This window comes from Saccostrea echinata, unplaced genomic scaffold (assembly GCF_033153115.1).
Source record: "Saccostrea echinata isolate AGI-Se365-2 ecotype Australia unplaced genomic scaffold, CSIRO_AGI_Sech_v1 ptg000004l, whole genome shotgun sequence".
Taxonomy (NCBI): Eukaryota; Metazoa; Mollusca; class Bivalvia; order Ostreida; family Ostreidae; genus Saccostrea; species Saccostrea echinata.
The window spans coordinates 432,711-452,780 of record NW_026889753.1 but is presented as its reverse complement, the minus strand read 5'-3'; the positions used below and the strand labels follow the sequence as shown (position 1 = coordinate 452,780).

Genomic DNA, 20,070 nt, shown 5'->3' with positions numbered 1-20,070 from the left:
ATGAGACTGTATAAACCAAGATTCTGTGTCGCAGTAGGTGTTAGCACGAAAGAGATCCCTTACTGCTCAATGACCCTGAGTGCCGAGCATAGGTTAAAATTTGCAGCCCTCCACCGGCAAGTGGTAGCGTCTCCATATGAGTGAAAAATTCTCGAGAGGGACTTTAAACAACATACAACAACAACTGTAAATTTACTCTCTGTGTTCCAGATCACAAGTGTTCTTCCCACTCATTCTCTATTAGAACCATTAAATTGCTTACAAGGTTCTTCTATGCCAACTACAGGATAACCTGAACCATATTGATCATCCAGGATATGGATATTGCAAGTCAAAGCTATCCAAAGATTTTCAGAAGTTTATGAAACAAGGATATCTCGTTTAAAATCATTATTTTGCAAGTTTTATGGTATCTGAAACAACCAATTTTTCTTTTGTATTGACAAGCAACTGACTATCCTAATTGAGCAAGTCAGCAAACAACTCTTCATTTTTAATGAGCATTTATCAGCCTTCAGGAAATCTAAACCTACTATTCCATGCTCAAATTAGCAACTAACATCGTATAATCAAGGAGCATGCCCTGTATAGAATACTTCATCTCATGTGTACCATATACTTTCAATGGCGTGCCATCTCCTATTAAAATATCTGTACTTAATTGTTTGAGTGGTTTTCAGAACATTGGCTATCATGCCCTTTGACACAGTAGCAATTGCTGCTCCTGTGTCTATCAAGAATCTTTACGATTCCTACTTCAGTGAAAATACCTGACTCACCAGATTTATCTATGGCTTCCCATGCTCCACAGCTTAGTTGTATTAAATTTCCTGTGTTTGTTCTTTCCTACCTGTACTTGACATTTTGAACCACTTTTCTCCAAGAACATCGTTCATCCATCCGTTTTCTTGAAATGTCCACACGCCTCTTACTGGAGCCACCTCTGCATTAAACCCAGAGAGGGATGCAGACGTTTTCCTTTTCACCACGAAGATGGGAGGCATCCAACGGCCCATACCATTGACACATGTCGTGATCTTAAAGTTTGATTTACAATTGCTGGTATACCCAACAACGTTTCAATTTTTTTTTATCTGAAATTACTGAAATCGGAGTATGCTCTCCAAACATGTGAAATATTTATTTACCACGACTGGGTTTCATCATTCGAGCTCTTGAAGAATCCAGTTTCTCTAGATCTGCCCGGCGAATTGCAAGTTCTGGGTGGCTTTTTTTTAAAAACCCAGTCCACCGATCTTAAGAAGGTTGGATACGCTTGAACGGGGCAACACGGAATCTCTTGCATAACTCCGCCATCTTGCGCAGTCATTGAGCCCAAGACACACCAAAACCGTGCTTTGATCCATGTTTTAAAGCTTAACAATTTTATGTTCCACTGCTTTTTGAAGAGTGGGGCTTCCGACTTGTACGTGTGTCCAAGTCAAATTTTCCCGACACGTGATTCTCGAGAGTTGATTTGGGACTTTAAAACTTTTCTCTGATTTTCGGAACGACACGCTGCGAATTTTTAATTCCTCAATAGCTTTCTGGAGCATTTCCTTTGTATAGTTTGCCACATAATTGCATATTTTCTTTCTTTCTGTTAAAAAAAAGTTATTTATTTTTTTAGTGAATTTAAGCACAGGGACTTGTTTCGGTAATAAATTTTTAACCCATAGTATAATAATTATAATGTGGTATCCAGCTCCGAATTACATGTAGTACCCCGATCCCCAGAATCGCATTCATTTACACTTTCAGAGGAAATGTTTTGGCAAACTATTTATTACCATTGTCTTATACGATAATTTATCTACACAATCATATATGGCATGCTTGTCTTTATTTTCGTTATCTCCGTAAACAGCGTCGGAACTCTGCTCGCCGAGTGGAAAAGTTGAATCATACCTTATAATGGTATGTGTTAATCCCGCTCAGAGAGCAAAATTAAAACATGTATGGGTTTTAAAATTCAGTTCCAGTGTTTAAATATTGCAGTGAAAAAGTAAAATTTGTTTACGTGAAATATATAGAGATAAAGAACAGTATTCAAGCTCAAAAGTCCATTAAACATTACAAGTAGGAGCAGAGCAAACGCGGACCTCTAAAACATCAGAGGTGCGATCAGGTGCCATGGAGGAGTGAGCATCCCCTGCCGACCGGTCACAACCGTCGTGTGCTCCTTGTCATGATCGTGAAATAACGGAAAAATCCGTCGACAATTCAGCGTGTAAATAATGGCCTAACAATTACTATGAAAAACGCCAGTCAGCATTTGACTCAATGATGAATTGTATTTGCTGACAAGGTCATTGTATCGACCATAGAACTTACGAAATGACTTTCAACGAGACTGCTATTTTTGTTTCATCAACTTGTTTGTCAATAATTTACCTCGTTTTAGTAATTGTACATACGTAGAGCATGCTCTTGCGTATCGAATCAACTGAGAGATATAAACCCTGTATGCAGGTGATGGAAGGTATATTGCTGCATAAGTAAGGGAAGTTGACGATTGAAAAGTTAAAGTCATCACGTTTATCATAAAGCTTAGTTGGTATATTTTATCTCAAGCTCACCGGGATATGTCGTATCGACATAAGAACGGAAATAACCATTGTTAATTGACAACACGTCGTCGATATATCTAAATGTCGAGTTGAAGGCCACAGCAAGTGTTTTCTTCTTTTCACGTATAAGATTTTGGACAAATTCTGCATCATATGAATACAAAAAAAGTCTGCTAATAAGGGGGCGCAATTGGTACCCATGGGAATTCCAATCATTTTCCAAAAAACCCAAAACACTACGATATTTGCCGATGTCATTTTAGAAAGAGATTTTTAACCGATCAAAATCTCTGCCCGGGATTAGCTCATACCATTTCATGGCGTGATTCGACTTCTCTACTCGGTGAGCAAAATTTGACGTTATTTTCATCAAAGGGTGATTCTGTTTTCAATGCTTTCGGTGCAAGAGGATCAAGTATTTGTAACGTTTTCGGGTATAGCTGTTATTTTTGAATATTCTTTTACCCGCTTGATGGGTTACGTTACAAATATTGTTTGTGGGTCTCTTATTTCTGAAATTTACCCAATAAAGAAAGATTGTAAGTTTTCTATAAATTTATTAGAGTTAAATTAAAACAATTAAAAACAATCATAAATTTATTATAATATGGGCAAATATAAACCCAGTAATACATAAAAACTTTGTTATGGGTATTTTACCCAATGAAACTTTACCCAATGAAACTATACTCTGGGAAATTGATGGGGACCCAAAAGTACTGGGTATGAAATGGCATCAGACTTACCCAAACTTAAATGGATAGCACAAAATACAATAATGGGATGATTACCATTCTGATGGGCTCTTGTGGCTCCATACCGAGTTGAGCGGCGAAACACTACTGCCGTCTGGCTGTTTGTTCGTCTGTTTTATACCTTTCAGTTGGTAGGTTCGAATTATACCACGCGCAAAACGTACGGTACCGCAAGAATTGGCACTATGTTTGTGAAGTTCAACTTTTGCATCAAGTGAAGGCTTTAGCATTACAAAGGCGGGAAATTGGATGAGTTGTTGTTTTGTAATTGTTTTGGAGATGATGCAAAGTTAAATTTGGGTACCTTGGATGAATAACATAGCCAGGTAGCCATTTGTTATTAAGAAACGGCTGATCTATGGAGGAAATTCGGGTTTGTACAATACAACTAGACGATATTTATGAGTTATACATAATACTTGAAACATAAAGCATACATTAATAACATATACAACAGTTGGTGATATTCCCATGATATCTACAAATAAAATTACGACATATAGATTTAATATTTAGGTCAAAAATTAGGTGATCCAATCTGAGGGTTGTTTATGGTTGGGGGAAAATCTGTAACACAGCCCCCCTTCATGTAAAACATTCGTCCCGAATGTTGGATCTTTATATCATAACTCATTATTTACGACTAGTTTTCATGGGAATATCTCCATGTAAGAAAAACATAGTCAATGAGTTATGTTTACAATATTTAATAATGGGCCACAACAAAACAAATATGACAATCTACATAAGTATCAACAATAACAATATAGTCAATAAGTTGGATATAAAGAATCCTTGGTGCGGATAACAATGTTAAACAAGGTTATAAATACAACGTCATACATAATTTAGTTCATGTTAATATATCACAGTTCACACAACATTTTATTTTGTCCGCAGGATTTGAATATGGCATAGATCACAAGTCATTATGCGTGTATCCTTACAACCAGGAGAGTTCACTAATATAACGTTGGATAGTTTTGGAGAGGTCGTCCAGATCCAAGAAATCACATTCCTGATGGAGTTCTCGCAGAGGGATGATGTCCTTAGGAAATTCAAGGTGGTTCGCCCTACAGCCATTCCTTAGGAAGTTAAAGTTGTAGTGCTGGGGATCCCGATCTAAAAAGAAGTCGAACGGTCCTGAAGGTTTTTGTATGAGTCGTCAGACACCAAGGCAGCCAGAATGGAGGAGGGATCGGCCCATAGAGTTTGCTTAGAGGTGGTGAACAGTTTTCCTCCTACATTAATGGTAATAATCTCTGCCTCTTGAATTGCTTTTAATTTTAACAGCTTCTTATTTGTAGGCGTGTATCCCTTGACGGTTGGAGATGGCATACTCTTCCGGAGGATCAATGATACCATCAGTGAAAATAGACACTTAGTCCTCATCTTTGGACACAACTTTAGTTTTATCATAAGCGTAATTAGCGGATTCTGAAAGAGCAAGGTCTTGAGCAAGGTTGAGGAGCGTGTCCTTTCCTTGTTTTGATGAAAGTGGACTTGGAATGGGGTCGCCGGTGGTTTTGGTCGGCTCAGAGGCTCTGTCAAGTGTGAAATACGATGTACTTGGGACGGTTGTCTCTGGGTTTGGAGTTTTTGGAATAGTGGCCTTAGAGTTTACTGGTTGGAAAATGGCTGGAGAGTCGCCTGCGTTTACTGGAACGAGCAATTTCATGTCCATTAAAGCCGTTATTGATTTGACGGGGGCTTTATTTGGAAACTTCCCATGATATTTCTTTTTCTTTGGGATCACGGGGTCTGTCAACATGGCAACGCGTTTGGACGCAGCCAGATTAGTGTCTCCGAAATTACGGGTGGCAGGCTGCAAGACTGGTTCACAAAGTTTGGATCTATTCTTTTGGAACGTTTCAAACTCCAGAGCTTCTTCTCCGTTAAATGTGCCAGTTGTCCTTTTTACGAGTTGTAGGGTATATCCCTGGCAGCCATGTTTTTGATCTGGTCTCGAAAGGATTAACTTACAAGTGGAGAACTTGTGTCCATAACCACTATGAGCTGTAGTGACATAGCGTTCACAGTGGCTGGCCAAGGCAAATTCTCTTTCGCATATCAAACATTTATAGGGCTGGATCTGCAATATTAGATATTTTTTTATAAGGTGGTTTGATACGAGTTTATGGGTGGCAGAACATAAAAAAGATAATGACAAGGGGTCCAATCATCACATCACTAGGGCAGAGAATGTTTGTTATCTCCCTTATATGGTTTTAATAAGTTATGATGGACAGTTTTAATTTTTTGTTTTGGGCTTTTCTTGATTTTATAGATTACGTCATTAATTCTCTCTATGATGACGTATGGGCCTGTCCAGGGTCTGCATAACTTCTTCCCATGTTTTTCATACTTAGGGGAATAGAACCAAACGGCATTACCAGGTTTGTATAAATGTTGGTGAACCTTTTTGCTGTATTCTCTTATCATATGTTTGGATGATAATTGGAGTTTATTACGAGCAAAATTATGGATAGTCTCCAGTTTATTTGTCAATTGATTGGAGAATTCAGTTCCATATATTTGTTTATCAATTTCAGGGTTTGGGGAGCTAAGGACAAGATCAATTGGTAAATGGATGTGTCTGCCAAAACCCATCTCGTAAGGGCTAATTCCTGTTGATTCATGGACTGAGGACCTGTAGGCAATCATAAGGAGGGGTACGTATTCATCCCAATCTTGTTGGTGTTTGTTTACAAAAGCTGATAGCATATTTTCTATTGTGCGGTTAGACCGTTCAATCGTGCCATCCGATTGAGGTCTATATGGGGTTGTACGAGCTTTCACTATGCCTAAGATATGGCATAATTCTTGAAATATACTGGATTCGAAACATCCCTTGGTCGGAGTGAATCTATATGGGTACACCAAATATGGATATTACTCTTTCAATGAGTTTATGGGCAATCGTTTGGGCTCTTTGATTTTTAACTGGAAAGGCATCTATCCATTTGGTAAAATAGTCACCCACTACAAGAAGGTAAGAATTCTTTTTCTTGGTGAGGGAAAGTGGGCCCATAATATCTATAGCTAACCTTTCCAGGGGTGCTCCCACTATATATTTCTGCAAGGGTGCTTTGGGTAATGTATGGGGTGACTTTCTTGAAGCACAGATGTCATATTTTCTACAGAGTGTTTTGACATCATCAGACATATGATACCAGAAATATCTTTGATTTTTGATAAGGTTTTGTGGATACCCAAATGGCCACCGGTAACACTATTTTGTAATTGTTGGAAGACAAGGTTTTTCAGGGATTGGGGTAGGACCATCTGATATTTTGGTTGGGCATCTTCCCATATATGATAGAGTATGCCATGTAAAAATTTGAGGGAATCGTATCTAACCCAATAATATTTGTGGGTTTCACTAAGATGTGATATTTCTTGCCTATTGGGTCTTTCGTTGGATTTTACCCATTCTATAATGGTTTTGAGAATTGGGTCCTGACCTTGGGATTCTTTAATGTTAATTATTTCAGCAGGATGGGAATTGGGTTCAGGACAGATATTTTGGTTGGCATTTTGGGATCTGGTTGTAACCGAAGAACAATTATGGGAGTTAAATTCAGACTCATTTTTTTCTTCTGCTTTATTACAATGTTTACAGTTATCGGGACAAGGTCTTCGAGAGAGGGCATCGGCATTGCTGTGAAATCTACCAGCTCTATGTTCTATTTTGAATTCATGCTGGGACAGAAATTCGAACCAACGGGCAATTTGGCCTTCAGGGTTTTTAAAGTTTAGGAGCCAGGTAAGTGAACCATGATCAGTCTTAACTTTAAAAGGTCTGCCATACAAATAATGGTGGAAATTTTAAATAGATTTTACAATAGCCAAACGTTTTCTGCGGGTGACACAGTATCTTCTTTCAGTAGCACTGAATGTCTTACTGTAATAGCAGATAACTTTTTCTATACCATTTTGTTCTTGAGAAAGTACTGCACCCAATCCACGACTGGAAGCGTCAGTATCAAGGACAAATAATCCTTCATTGTTAGGGTAGGACAGGATTGGGGAACTTGCTAGGGCTCTTTTGAGCTTGTCAAAAGCTTCCTGACAGTTTTCGTCCCAACGGAACTCTTGTTTTGATTCTGTAAGTTTACGGAGGGGCCTGGCAATATCAGCAAACTTGTAAACAAATTTCCTATAATAGGAATATAACCCAGGAAAACTTCTAATATCTTTAACTGATGATGGGGTTGGCCAATTTTGAACAGATTCAATTTTGGTTGGATCTGTGGAAATTCCATTATTATTCACAATGTGTCCCAGAAATGAAACTTGTTCCTGTAGTAAGCAGCACTTTTTGGGGTTCATTTTAAGATTTGCTGATCTTAGCCTACTGAAAACTTGTTTCAAATTTGTAATATGTTCATCAAAGGTTTTAGAGAGTATGATAATATCATCTAAATAAACCATACATATTTTCCAGGACAATTTGGAGAGGACTTTTTCCATAATTCTTTCAAAAGTGGCGCTTGCATTACACAGACCAAAGGGCATATTTAGAAATTGCCATTGACCCCCACCAGGTATGGAAAATGCTGTTTTGGGTTTGTCTACAGGGGACATCATAACTTGCCAGTACCCACTCTTCAGGTCAATGGTGGAAAACCATTTGGATCCTGCTAGGGCATCTAGTGTAGTATCTATTCTGGGAATTGGGTAACTATCTTTAAGTGTCACGTCCTTTAATTTTCTATAATCAATGCAAAATGACCCCTCTGTCTTCAGTTACAAGGGTTTGGGGAATCAACAATTCATATTTTTCAACAAAACTCTGGATGGGTTCTATTATTCCAACCTCATCCTTAAACAAAGGGTTATCCACCTTTGCGGGAGCAACATATTCACAATGAGGAGGAATTTCAATATCCTCCGCAAGACTTATCTTGCTACGAGACACAACTTCTACACAAGATTGACTAAAGCAGGGAATGTCTAGACCCTGTTCCTTTAGTTTCATCTTTTTCACATAAAGGTCACATGAATTCTTGGTCATAAAATCTATCCCAATATGCATGGGTTTTGTATGTCAGCCACAAGTACTTTATGGTTAACTTGAAAATTTGCAACAGATATTTTGATTGGGCATTCTCCCTGGGATTGCATTTCCACTTGCAGATGTAAGTTTGACAGAAACTGGGGTTATCTGGAGCTTTTCCATAGAATCTAAATTTTCAAAGAATTGGGTACTGACAATGGTCACACTAGCGCCCGTATTTACTAGTATACTTGTTTCTTTATTCCCAATTTTCCCAATTAGATAAATTCCATCATTTCCCCTTTTATATCTCCCACTAAAATTTCTTGGGGGGGGGTATATTACAACAAGAGATTTCTTTCTCAGGCTTTACTTCGGTTTCATTTTCAGTATTGGGTTTAGGTTTTAGTGGGAGAGGTTGAGCCATATTTAATGGCGAGTGTTGGGGCCTGCCCCTTAAACCTGTCGACTTCCGACCCCCGAATTCGACGCTGGGTAGTTTCCCTGTCTCTGAGGTCGGAAAGGACTTTGACTAGGGTTCTTGGGGTAATTGTTCCCACTGTTAGAATTTCTATTGGTTCTGGGTCCGTAATTTGTGGGTCTATTGTTTGGGTAGTTGGGTCTACCTGGGTTTTGGTAAGAGCCCTTCGAATAGTTTGCGTAGGGGGTTTGTGCACAATGATGGGTAGGAGTTCGAGTATTTCTTACCAGGGCTTTGATTTCTCGGGTAAGGGATTGAAGGTCGTCCCGTAAATTTTGGTTATCTTGTTTCAATGAGGAAATAGGGTCAGTTTTCTGAACTGAGTTGACAGACTTGATTCTTTGGGCATCTGCCAATCTATAAGTTTCTAATCGAATGGCTAATATCTTTGCTTCATTAATGTCTTTGGGTTTAGCTTCCCTCAACCGTAGTCGCATTTCTGGGTCTAGCAGGGCATCAATAAATTGATCAAGGGCCAGAATGCTTATGATGGTTGGGTCAGCTGTTGGGTAGGCCTGGCGGGTTAATTTCTTAATAGATTGGGGCCAGTTCGGGTAAGGACTCATTTGGTTTTGAGTTGGGCACGGAACATCTCCGATCTCTCAATGGAACCATATCTTCTGTTTAGGATTTTTACAAGGGAGTTAAAATCTCACCTTTGATTTTCATTAAGTTCACTCAATAGAGCTCGGGCACCACCCGTAAGGCTACTGGCAAGGTAAAGAGATTTTGTTTTATAATCCCACCCATGTAAGTCAACTAAAATTTCAAATTGGGCGAGGTATTCGTCGAAGTCCTCTGAGCCATCAAAGGTTTGGGGTTTTATTGTTACATGGGTTTTGGGTGTAAATGGAGTAGGCATTCTGTATTCATTCCTGTTTATTTCAGGTAAGTGGGGATAATGGGTACCCGACATTGTGCTTGGGTTATATTCCCTTTGCCCATACACTGGGTCTGAATGAATGCGGGGATGGAAATCATCATAAGAATTGACTGGGTGAATGGGTCTGGGTATAAAATATGGAAAGTGATATTGTCTCCCCTATCTTGAGTAGGACTCTTAATTTCTTTTTCCAAATTATCAACATGCTCTCTCAATTTTTGGTACTCATTTGTCATTCCCAACAATTGTTGGTTTACATTTTGCATAATAGACATAATGACATCTAACTGATTTTCATTCACAGGTTGGGCAATTTCTGATGCCCTTGATGAAGATTGAGGATTGGGAATTGGTGAAGCAACCCTATCATCCTCCAAGTTGTTGGGTGAAGATGGTCGAGATTTAAAAGTTACTTCAAAACTTTCTTCAGATTCCATTTTGTACAAAAATGGGTACAATTTAAAAATATAGGAGTCAATAAAGTTGTACCTAAGTAAAAATGATTTTCATTTATTTATTTTTAGTTACAAAATTTATGGGTAAACAGAAATAAGACAAGGGTAATCCCACTTCTGACACCAGTTGTAATGTTTTCGGGTATAGCTGTTGTTTTTGAATATTCTTTTACCCGCTTGATGGGTTACGTTACAAATACTGTTTGTGGGTCTCTTATTTCTGAAATTTACCCAATAAAGATTGTAAGTTATCTATAAATTTATTAGAGTTAAATTAAAACAATTAAACAATCATAAATTTATTATAATATGGGCAAATATAAACCCAACTAGAGCCGAGCTCGTTGCAAAGCAACGAATAGGTCTTCCGTTGGAGCTACGGGCAGGAAGACGTAACGTCGAGTCTCTGTCAAGCAACATTTAAAGTTATACAAGATAGCAACCTAAAGGCTTGTAAAGGAAGCAACTTACAATGTTTCGCCAGGAAAAAGACTGTAAAGGTATGTATGTGACATTGAACTTTTTTTTATATTTCTATATATCCTTAGATCTATAGGACACGAATGCCACGCCGAGTGTAGATTAGTAATGCAACATTGAAATCTGTATTAGTGTATGACGTTTGTTAAGAATATCTTGAATTGTTTTTTTTTTAACTGAAATCTTAAAAAATGGATGTAAAATATGAAATCCCCCTTAAATATAAAATAGAATTAATATCTCAGATGTTTTTTTTAATACTTAGCAAAATGCATATTAAAGACAAGTGAGGTCAAGGTCACAGGAAAGTGCATGGAAAAAATGTACCGGCACACTAAAGTTTTATAATAATGTCTTGAATGGATTCTTCAAAACTGAGCGTCGCCAACGCGTGTGGCGCAGTGGTAAGAGCTCTCAAAAGTGTGTATCAGCATATGAAGTTGAGTGAAATTATTAATGGTTTCTTCAAAACTGAGCTAAATACTAACTTAAGTATAGTGAGATCCAGGTTAAAGGAGAGGTCAAAGTAGAAAGAATATTGATGCAGTTGAACAGCTTACATCCGTATGTATCACAATGAGAAGTTTGAATACTCAGTCTTTAATATCCGTCTCCCCTTTTTCAAGCTTTCTGGATCCGCCACTGATACGAGCTATAACTCTTTGATTTTCAATTTGTAAGTTGCGCCATCTTTCGGCAACATGTTAATATAGAAAATCTTTTAACTACAATGTAACTGTTATCGATGAACATAAGGAATGTGGCCATAGATTTAATAACGTTCTATAAAATGGTATAATGTTTACATGTTGTTTGGAGGATGAAGATTGTGTTTTCATCTGTGTATTATTTATGTAATAGGGATATAAATTGTGAGGCATTAAATATAATTTTAGTTTCAATATTTCGTGCGGATTAGTGTGTCAAAATTTTTGCAGTTGTATAGTGTCAGAAACATGTATGATAAAAGAATTATTCGTATTAAACATGATATGGGGTTTGTTTCCTGTTATTTTTTCCTATTAAATTAGGTAGAAATTTAATTTTTATTGATTATATGAGGTTTTCATTAGTAATATGTTATTGTACAAGACTGTCTGATTCTGATGATATATGATATGTATATGTTCTATTGATCTATATATGAGGAATCGACGATCAAAAGTTGTGAGAAAGCACAAAACAGCGTAATCGCTGTAATCCGAGTTTCTTCTAAATAGGATGTTTTCGAGGCGGTCCGCGCTCTGGGTGGAAATAATTAGACGCCTTTATATATCCTCGTGTGTCAAGCATTGAATTAAACGCATTGTAAAAAAATTAAATACCGATATTATTTATAATTTAAGCAGTATGACGAAGTTAGCGTCGGATTTAAAAGCCGTAAATTGGAGGAGACATGTTTTTAATATCTATGAAATGAAGCTGAATGTTCTTAAGATATCTAAAAAATATTTTAAATAAAGCAAAGGGAGAGATAGAGCATGGGTCTGTGTTTTTGCGCTATAAAAGCATCTAATTATCAGTTCAGCGGGTATTTGATGTCAGTTTAAATGAAGTTGGAATCCATGAGCCGTTTGTATTACTGGCGGATTTTGAGGGGGGCGGGAAGGGGAGGGGCACCCCTTTTTGTGTTCAAAAAGAACCCAAAATTTCATATATCAATGATTTTTTTTCTTTTTTGATGAAACTGTGGGGACCTACAGGCTACTCTGACTTAATCTGGTCGGGCTATCCCTCTCCTCTTTTTTCAAGCTTTCTGGATCCGCTACTGAGACGAGCTATAACTTTTTGATTTTCAATTTGTAAGTTGCGCCATCTATCGGTAACATGTTAATATAGAAGATCTTTTAACTACAATGTAACTTATATCGATGAACATAAGGAATGTGGCCATAGATTTAATAACGTTCTATAAAATGGTGAAATGTATACATGTTGTTTGGAGGATGAAGATTGTGTTTTCATCTGTGTATTATTTATGTAATAGGGATATAAATTGTGAGGCATTAAATATAATTTTAGTTTCAATATTTCGTGCGGATTAGTGTGTCAAAATTTTTGCAGTTGTATAGTGTCAGAAACATGTATGATACAAGAATTATTCGTATTAAACATGATATGGGGTTTGTTTCCTGTTATTTTTTTCTATTAAATTAGGTAGAAATTTAATTTTTATTGATTATATGAGGTTTTCATTAGTAATATGTTATCCTACAAGACTGTCTGATTCTGATGATATATGATATGTATATTTTCTATTGATCTATATATGAGGAATTGACGATCAAAAGTTGTAAGAAAGCACAAAACAGCGTAATCGCTGTAATCCGAGTTGCTCCTAAATAGGATGTTTTCGAGGCGGTCCGCGTTCTGGGTGGAAATAATTAGACTCCTTTCCTCGTGTGTCAAGCATTGAATTATAACGCATTGTAAAAAAAATTAAATACCGATATTATTTATAATTTAAGCAGTATGATGAAGTTGGCGTCGGATTTAAAAGCCGTAAATTGGAGGAGACATGTTTTTAATATCGATGAAATGAAGCTGAATGTTTTTAAGATATCGAAGAAAATATTTTAAATAAAGCAAAGGGAGAGATAGAGCATGGGCTTGTGTTTTTGCGCTATAAAAGCATCTAATTATCAGTTCAGCGGGTATTTGATGTCAGTTTAAATGAAGTTGGAATCCATGAGCCGTTTGTATTACTGGCGGATTTTGAGGGGGGCGGGAAGGGGGGACACCCCTTTTTGTGTTCAAGAAGAACCCAAAATTTCATATATCAATGATTTTTTTTCTTTTTTGACGAAGCTGTGGACACCTATAGGCTACTCTAACTTAATCTGGTCGGGCTATCCCTCTCCCCTTTTTCAAGCTTTCTGGATCCGCCACTGATACGAGCTATAACTCTTTGATTTTCAATTTGTAAGTTGCGCCATCTATCAGTGACATGTTACTATAGAAGATCTGTTAACTACAATGTAACTTTTATCGATGAACTTAAGGAATGTGGCCATAGATTTAATAACGTTCTATAAAATGGTGAAATGTATACATGTTGTTTGGAGAATGAAGATTGTGTTTTCATCTGTGTATTATTTATGGAATAGGGATATAAATTGTGAGGCATTAAATATAATTTTAGTTTCAATATTTCGTGCGAATTAGTGTGTCAAAATTTTTGCAGTTGTATAGTGTCAGAAACATGTATGATACAAGAATTATTCGTATTAAACATGATATGGGGTTTGTTTCCTGTTATTTTTTCCTATTAAATTAGGTAGAAATTTAATTTTTATTGATTATATGAGGTTTTCATTAGTAATATGTTATCCTACAAGACTGTCTGATTCTGATGATATATGATATGTATATTTTCTATTGATCTATATATGAGGAATTGACGATCAAAAGTTGTGAGAAAGCACAAAACAGCGTAATCGCTGTAATCCGAGTTGCTTCTAAATAGGATGTTTTCGAGGCGGTCCGCGCTCTGGGTATAAAGAGGTCACCATTTTCTGCCTCCGGTTATCTCCCTGTTGTCGGTGTGTTGTTGTGGAATTCGGATTTTATTTCAGAGTACGGTAAGCCATGTTTTTTTCCTTCGCTCATTATTTTTAATATATTCGATCAGTGCTTACTATCTATTCAAGATATATTACTAAAGTCAGATACTCTTCACACAATTGCTCTGAAAAAATATAGTTCCATTCATGATCAGAAAATACAACATAACAACAAAGTATACAATAATGATATGTATGTAATTCGTAAAAGAAAAGAAAATTAAAGTAAAAGGATTTTAAGAAAAGCACTTTTTCCTCAGCAATTCAAATAAAAAAATTTCATATTCCTACGCTCGCTGCCTCCTCAGTCTTTTTAACGGAAATATATAGGTCATTCTTCGATTGACATTTTTTTCACCTATGAATTGATTATACTATATCAACAATTATATTAAGTTCATGTTTATTGTTCGTTAATTATAGCAATTTTTTTCTAAGAGGGAATGTTAATCATTATGTGTGTGTGTTTTATTAAATGACAGGATTTTCAACTCCTGAACAGATTTCTGATCGCACGTGTGTAAATTGTGTACACTGTAGGGAGTGTATAAAATGAGTTGCAAAATCCGGACCGGGCCGGAGGTTTCTAACCTGAAAACCGGTTGACACTCAACATATTATTATAAATAAATATATATATATAATTTGAATTATATAAGTATGTTTCGTGACAAATACATAAGTATTTTTCAGTAATTTGCCAAAAAAAAAAAAAAAAAAAAAGGTTTTTAGTTTCGAATTTCCCGGCCCGGCCTTAATTTTGGTAACCCATTTTAAACACTCAACTTTGTTGCGGATGCAGATGTTAGAACAAAATATAGTTCCGCAGGGATTGTATATTTTTTTAAAATCAGAAATAGTTTTCATGAGATCTAATTAAGTAGAAATGTTTTTAAAAGAATTTAATACTATATAAACAAATATAAAGTTAATATGTTTAAACTGTGGACAAAAAAAATACAGTTCACCAGATTTCTACGCAAGTAAAGCGTCATTTTCCCGCCAAATGCCAAGCTAAGAGAGATGTAGAGAACCGAAGAGACTTAGGCCTACAACCAATTTATGTTAATGTAAGTGTAATCTATTCTTTGTTTATTTTCCATTAATGTCTATCTATGTTTTTTATTTTTAAAAATCACTTTTACAAAAATCGGAGCATCGACGCGAAGGAGTAATCGTACTGTCCAAAAGTTATGTCCCGTGTCGCCATTGTGGGGGGAAAGAAGAAACACAGAATTCCACATTATCTGCAAAGCTTTTGTAGTGTTTCATCGTCATTTTATTTTAATATTATAAATTCATCTTTCATTTTTTTCTTTGTCTGGGGATACATGTGGATATCTACTACCCTTCAACTCAGTTTACTGATTTTTCCAAAACATCGACGACTCCTGTTATTTTGTTATTCATGATCAAGATTGCAAGAGGCACAGTACAATTTTATATAAAAAAATATTATATTTACTATGTAATATAATTATTATTGTAATAAGAGACTTTAATTTGTCACTGAAAATGTTTGACACCAAGTGCATTTAAATTATTTGATAAAAATTGGCAAGTACAGTGTGGGAAATTTTTTAGCACGATTAAATTGTTTCTTGCTGTTTGATGAAGGGATTTACTAAGTTTAGTTTATACATTTAAATTATAGTATCTTGCAAAATAGTCTGAACACGAATGGAATAGTTTGTCCAAAAAAAGAATGGAATGGAAACGTGCGTGATGTTTGCACACAATATCTCTACACGTTTGCATGTTAAGACGAGTTAATAATATATAATATATCACGATGTCAATGGAAAAAAAGACATGTATTAAATCCACTGGATGCTGTTTACTAAGAGTGTAAGTATTATATATATATATATATATATATATATATATTTTTTTTCTGGTTTTGATTATGTACAGTGTTAACTCATTAATCTGGACACCCTCTCGTGAATGAAATTCTCTTGATAAATGAATTGTTCAGATGAGTGAATTACTTCAGTCTGAGAACACTTCCTCAGAAAAAGCATAAATAATATATGCATATAATGGTATAAAATACGAAGGCAATGAAAAAAAAATTATACCATGATTTATTTATTATATTTTTGTAGTTTTACAAAATTGAATGATAAAACAGATATTCAAATGTAATTTTATTAAAAATGGATAGTAAATTTTATGATGAGACCTCCTTATTTAATACCTCGTCTTTGGAAATGACTGCATGGGAACTTGACTAAATTTTGATCTGCTATTGTTTTACTTCACCATATTTTATAATTAAACCAAAAAAATATGTTTGTTTACTGTAACATTTAAAAAAATCAAGGGTCGGTTCAGGAATTTTTTTTGGCTAATGGGTAATAGGGTCAAACACCCCGAACTGAATTAACCAAGTGTGATATTTACAGCTGAAATCCAACATGGCTGTCTGTAGCGGCAGAAAACAAACTTCAACACGTTGTGGGAGAAATGCTTAATGTTAGATTAATCTTTATATTTATGGTAAATGTTTAGTACGTTGATATATTTTTTAATTCAAATAAAACTACAATTAACATTTTTTGTATAAATACATGTATATTGAATCGGCCAATTGATCAAACAAAGATTTGACAGGAAAAATATCCACCCAGGGGTTATTTGCATTGGTCCGTTGGTTTACAGGAAACAAACACAGAAATATAGACATATGGACAAATTGACCGAAATTAATATCCCCCACTTTGTGAAAGGGGACAATCATACTAATTAATTGCAACAAATAGTTCTATATTGTATGATGCTCACAGTACCACTAAAAAGGTGTCAGTTATACTGTACTCTTCAACATATTTGTCATGCAGACGGAAGATGTACTAGAGAGAGAAATGGGCCTGATAATGTTGAAGCATCAATAAATGTTGGGAAGTGATTGGAGTGAGCTCCTTTTTTTCCCCTGCTAGGATTGTTGTTTCCTTAAATTCTACGTTATTTCAAAATCATGGGTGTATTTTGCCCCAAACATTCATATTAGAAATACTGATTAGATGCCCCTGATGAATTACCTGCAAATCAAAAATTTTTTGAGGAATTTTTACTACTACTAAGTATGATTACTGAGTTAAATTAAAATTAGTTGCATTGCTCAGACTAAAATTTTTTTTTCCCCCATAAATTTTTGTATTTATGGTCTTTATAATTTATACTACTGTATAATTATGTTACCATGCTAACATTTAGGGCCCTTGGGCCTATTGTGAAGTATTTTGACTATGTGTAATTATAATTTTTGTATTTATTTAAGATCATGTTTATGTTGAGGTTATACATTACTTAAGGACATTGGCAATGTGCCTGACTTTCATATAGAATTTTACAAGAAATATTCAACAAGTGTAATGTACTAAACATGTTATATTCTGGTACATTTAACCCACAAAGCCACTCATCTTTTTTTAGATTTTGTCAAATCAATGTTTTTTCACAATGCTCAATGTATTTCCTATGTAAAATGTGGACAAAAAGATCTTGCATGATTTTTCATGATAAGATTTTTCCAAATTCCATTAAAACATTTGCTATGACATCTAGATATTTTGGTTGAAAATGCAGTTATAGAAACAGGAAAAGATATATCAGCATTGTTCTTTACTTATGAGTTACTTCCCTGAGAATCTAATTATTATTCATTATGGTAAAGAAATTTGTTGTGTACTTAGATTCTGTAATTTACTTTATTGGAAACACATTGTCATAAAAATATTAGCATGGATTTCTTTTTTAAATTTTTGTTCATAGTTGCAGTGTTCTAATTTGTGCCTCCTTCACATGACCTAGGAACTGTTTTCAGCATTTGTCACATCATTGCCCCTTTCCAGCATACTATGGTAAATAATGATCAGTTCACTTCCTGTTCCCTCAACACAATGTACAAGAAAGATATCACTGCTTTCCTTTCTTGCTGTAGAGATGATTCTACTGGTTGAGGGAAGCACACATTCTTTTGTTTTCCTCTTTTACATATGCTTTGTTGGTTCTCATTGTGAAGAGAATTCTACAAGGGAGATAACTCTCAATCACAGTTCTACAAGTGATAAAACCCTTGATTTAAACTTTTTTCTGTTGATAACCGTTACTTGCCAATGTCCTTAATTCTAGCTAAATAATTGTTTTCTGAATTGATTTGGGTATTTCAACTGTTTTAGTAAATATGTTCAGATCAGACAATTTGTTACCAGTAATCATAATTATATATTGCAGATTATCATGGAAGGAAAAGACCTTACAACTATAAAAAACATCAAAGATGATTGTGTTGTTACATTTCTGGCTACTGTCAAAGCAAGAACACAAGTGAGAGTCTGGAGTAGAAATAAATCCACTGGAAAGATAATGACTGGCATCTTAATGGATAGAAGTGGAAGCATTGACTTTGTTTGTTGGACAGAAGGGGCTATGAAATTTGATGGCATTCTAAAAGAAAATTTGACATACAAATTTATTAAAGCAAAGTCAGTATTTGCAAAAGAAAACTATTCTAAAACAAAACATTGTTGTCAGATTATACTGGACAAAAATTCTGAGATTGAAGAAGTTGAATCTGAACCTCTTGTGTCACCAATTGATATAACACCAATTGCTGAGTTGGCTTCAAAAGAAAATCAGCAGAAAGTAACTGTAGTTGGAAAAGTTTTAGCCATACCACAAGCAGAGCGCTTAGGATCTACAGGGGTAGATATTGTTAAGGTCAGAATTCAAGACAACTCGGGAACAATTCAGTTATCGTTAATGGGCAATGAGATAAAGAACTGTAACTTCTCCATAAATGATGTCCTTCTGCTAGAAAATGCTGAACTGAGAATCTATGGAATGCTAAGATGCTTACAAGGGAGCACAGGAATAAGGACTGTAAATCCCTCTGACAGAGATTATACTCAGTATATGCCAGGACCTGACAGCCCAAATATTGATTTGTCCCCTGGAAAGAATGCTCCTAAAGAAAAAACTGTAATTACACTCAACAAAGATGAGGGACGTCAAAAAATTCATTGTTCTGTGTTGGAAACAAATTTAAGAGAATGCACTTATGAAAGATGTCCAAAAGTGAGTTGCAGATCGAGAGTGGTATGTTTATCTAATGGTCTGTACAGATGCAACAAATGTGAATCAGACTATTTTGTAGCTACAACAGGAGTTCGGTTGATTCTGCACATTTCACAAGAAAAAAACAATGAAAAGAAGATAGTCATGTTTAATGATATGGCTGAACAGTTCACTGAAAAGTCTGCAGCTCAGCTCTTAGTTTTGGAGGAAGTGGATATTTTATCTTTGGAAAAAGCTCTAATGTCTAATCAGTATAAGTTTACATTAAGTCCTGCAAAGAGCAACAGTGAATTTCTTTGTGAGTCTTTTGTTGTACAGAAAGGACAAGAGTCTTTTGGGAAAGAAACAGTGAGTAAATCACAGATATTGAAAGTGTCTGCTCCAAAAGACATTCTTCCAAATGCAAGTGAAACACAGGTATTAAAACCCTCTGCTCAAGACATCACATATCCAGGTGTGAGTCAATCACACGCATCAGAAGCCTCTACTTCAAAGGACATACCGGTAACATTTCCAGATGGTGATATGCCTTTGGATTTATCCTTTTCATATCCCAAAACATCAAGATTAAATGACAGTAATGAAACGCCCATAAAAGAAGAAACTTGTGGTAGTGAAAGTGTAGATCATCCTTTCATTGATTCCTGTGGGTCTGAACAGGTCATCCTTGGTAAAGTACATGTCCTGTGTGGGAGCCACAATGATGCCCATAATTATCTGAATGGCAATGTAGGCACGGATTTCTTCAGCTGTGGTTGATCTCCATCTTGAGTCAGCACCATTTTTTTCTTGTTCTATATCG

At 35.6% G+C, this 20,070-nt stretch overlaps 1 protein-coding gene across 1 annotated transcript; it reads left to right on the top strand.

Annotated features, from left to right (window-relative positions):
• Nucleotides 1-18,431: 18,431 nt before the first annotated feature.
• Nucleotides 18,432-19,728, top strand: LOC133179220 (replication protein A 70 kDa DNA-binding subunit-like). The gene is made up of 2 exons (XM_061314011.1): nt 18,432-19,616; nt 19,708-19,728. Exons 1-2 carry the CDS (start codon nt 18,432-18,434, stop codon nt 19,726-19,728), a joined length of 1,206 nt encoding a protein of 401 aa, XP_061169995.1.
• The last annotated feature ends 342 nt before the right edge of the window (nt 19,729-20,070 follow it).

What these genes read in the sequence shown, in the direction of transcription:
- LOC133179220 (XM_061314011.1), top strand. Translation starts at nt 18,432, where the DNA reads ATGGAAGGAAAAGACCTTACAACTATAAAAAACATCAAAGATGATTGT. An exon ending in AGTCTTTTGGGAAAGAAACA is followed by an intron (nt 19,617 to 19,707) that starts GTGAGTAAATCA and finishes CCTCTGCTCAAG; the next exon opens with ACATCACATATCCAGGTGTG.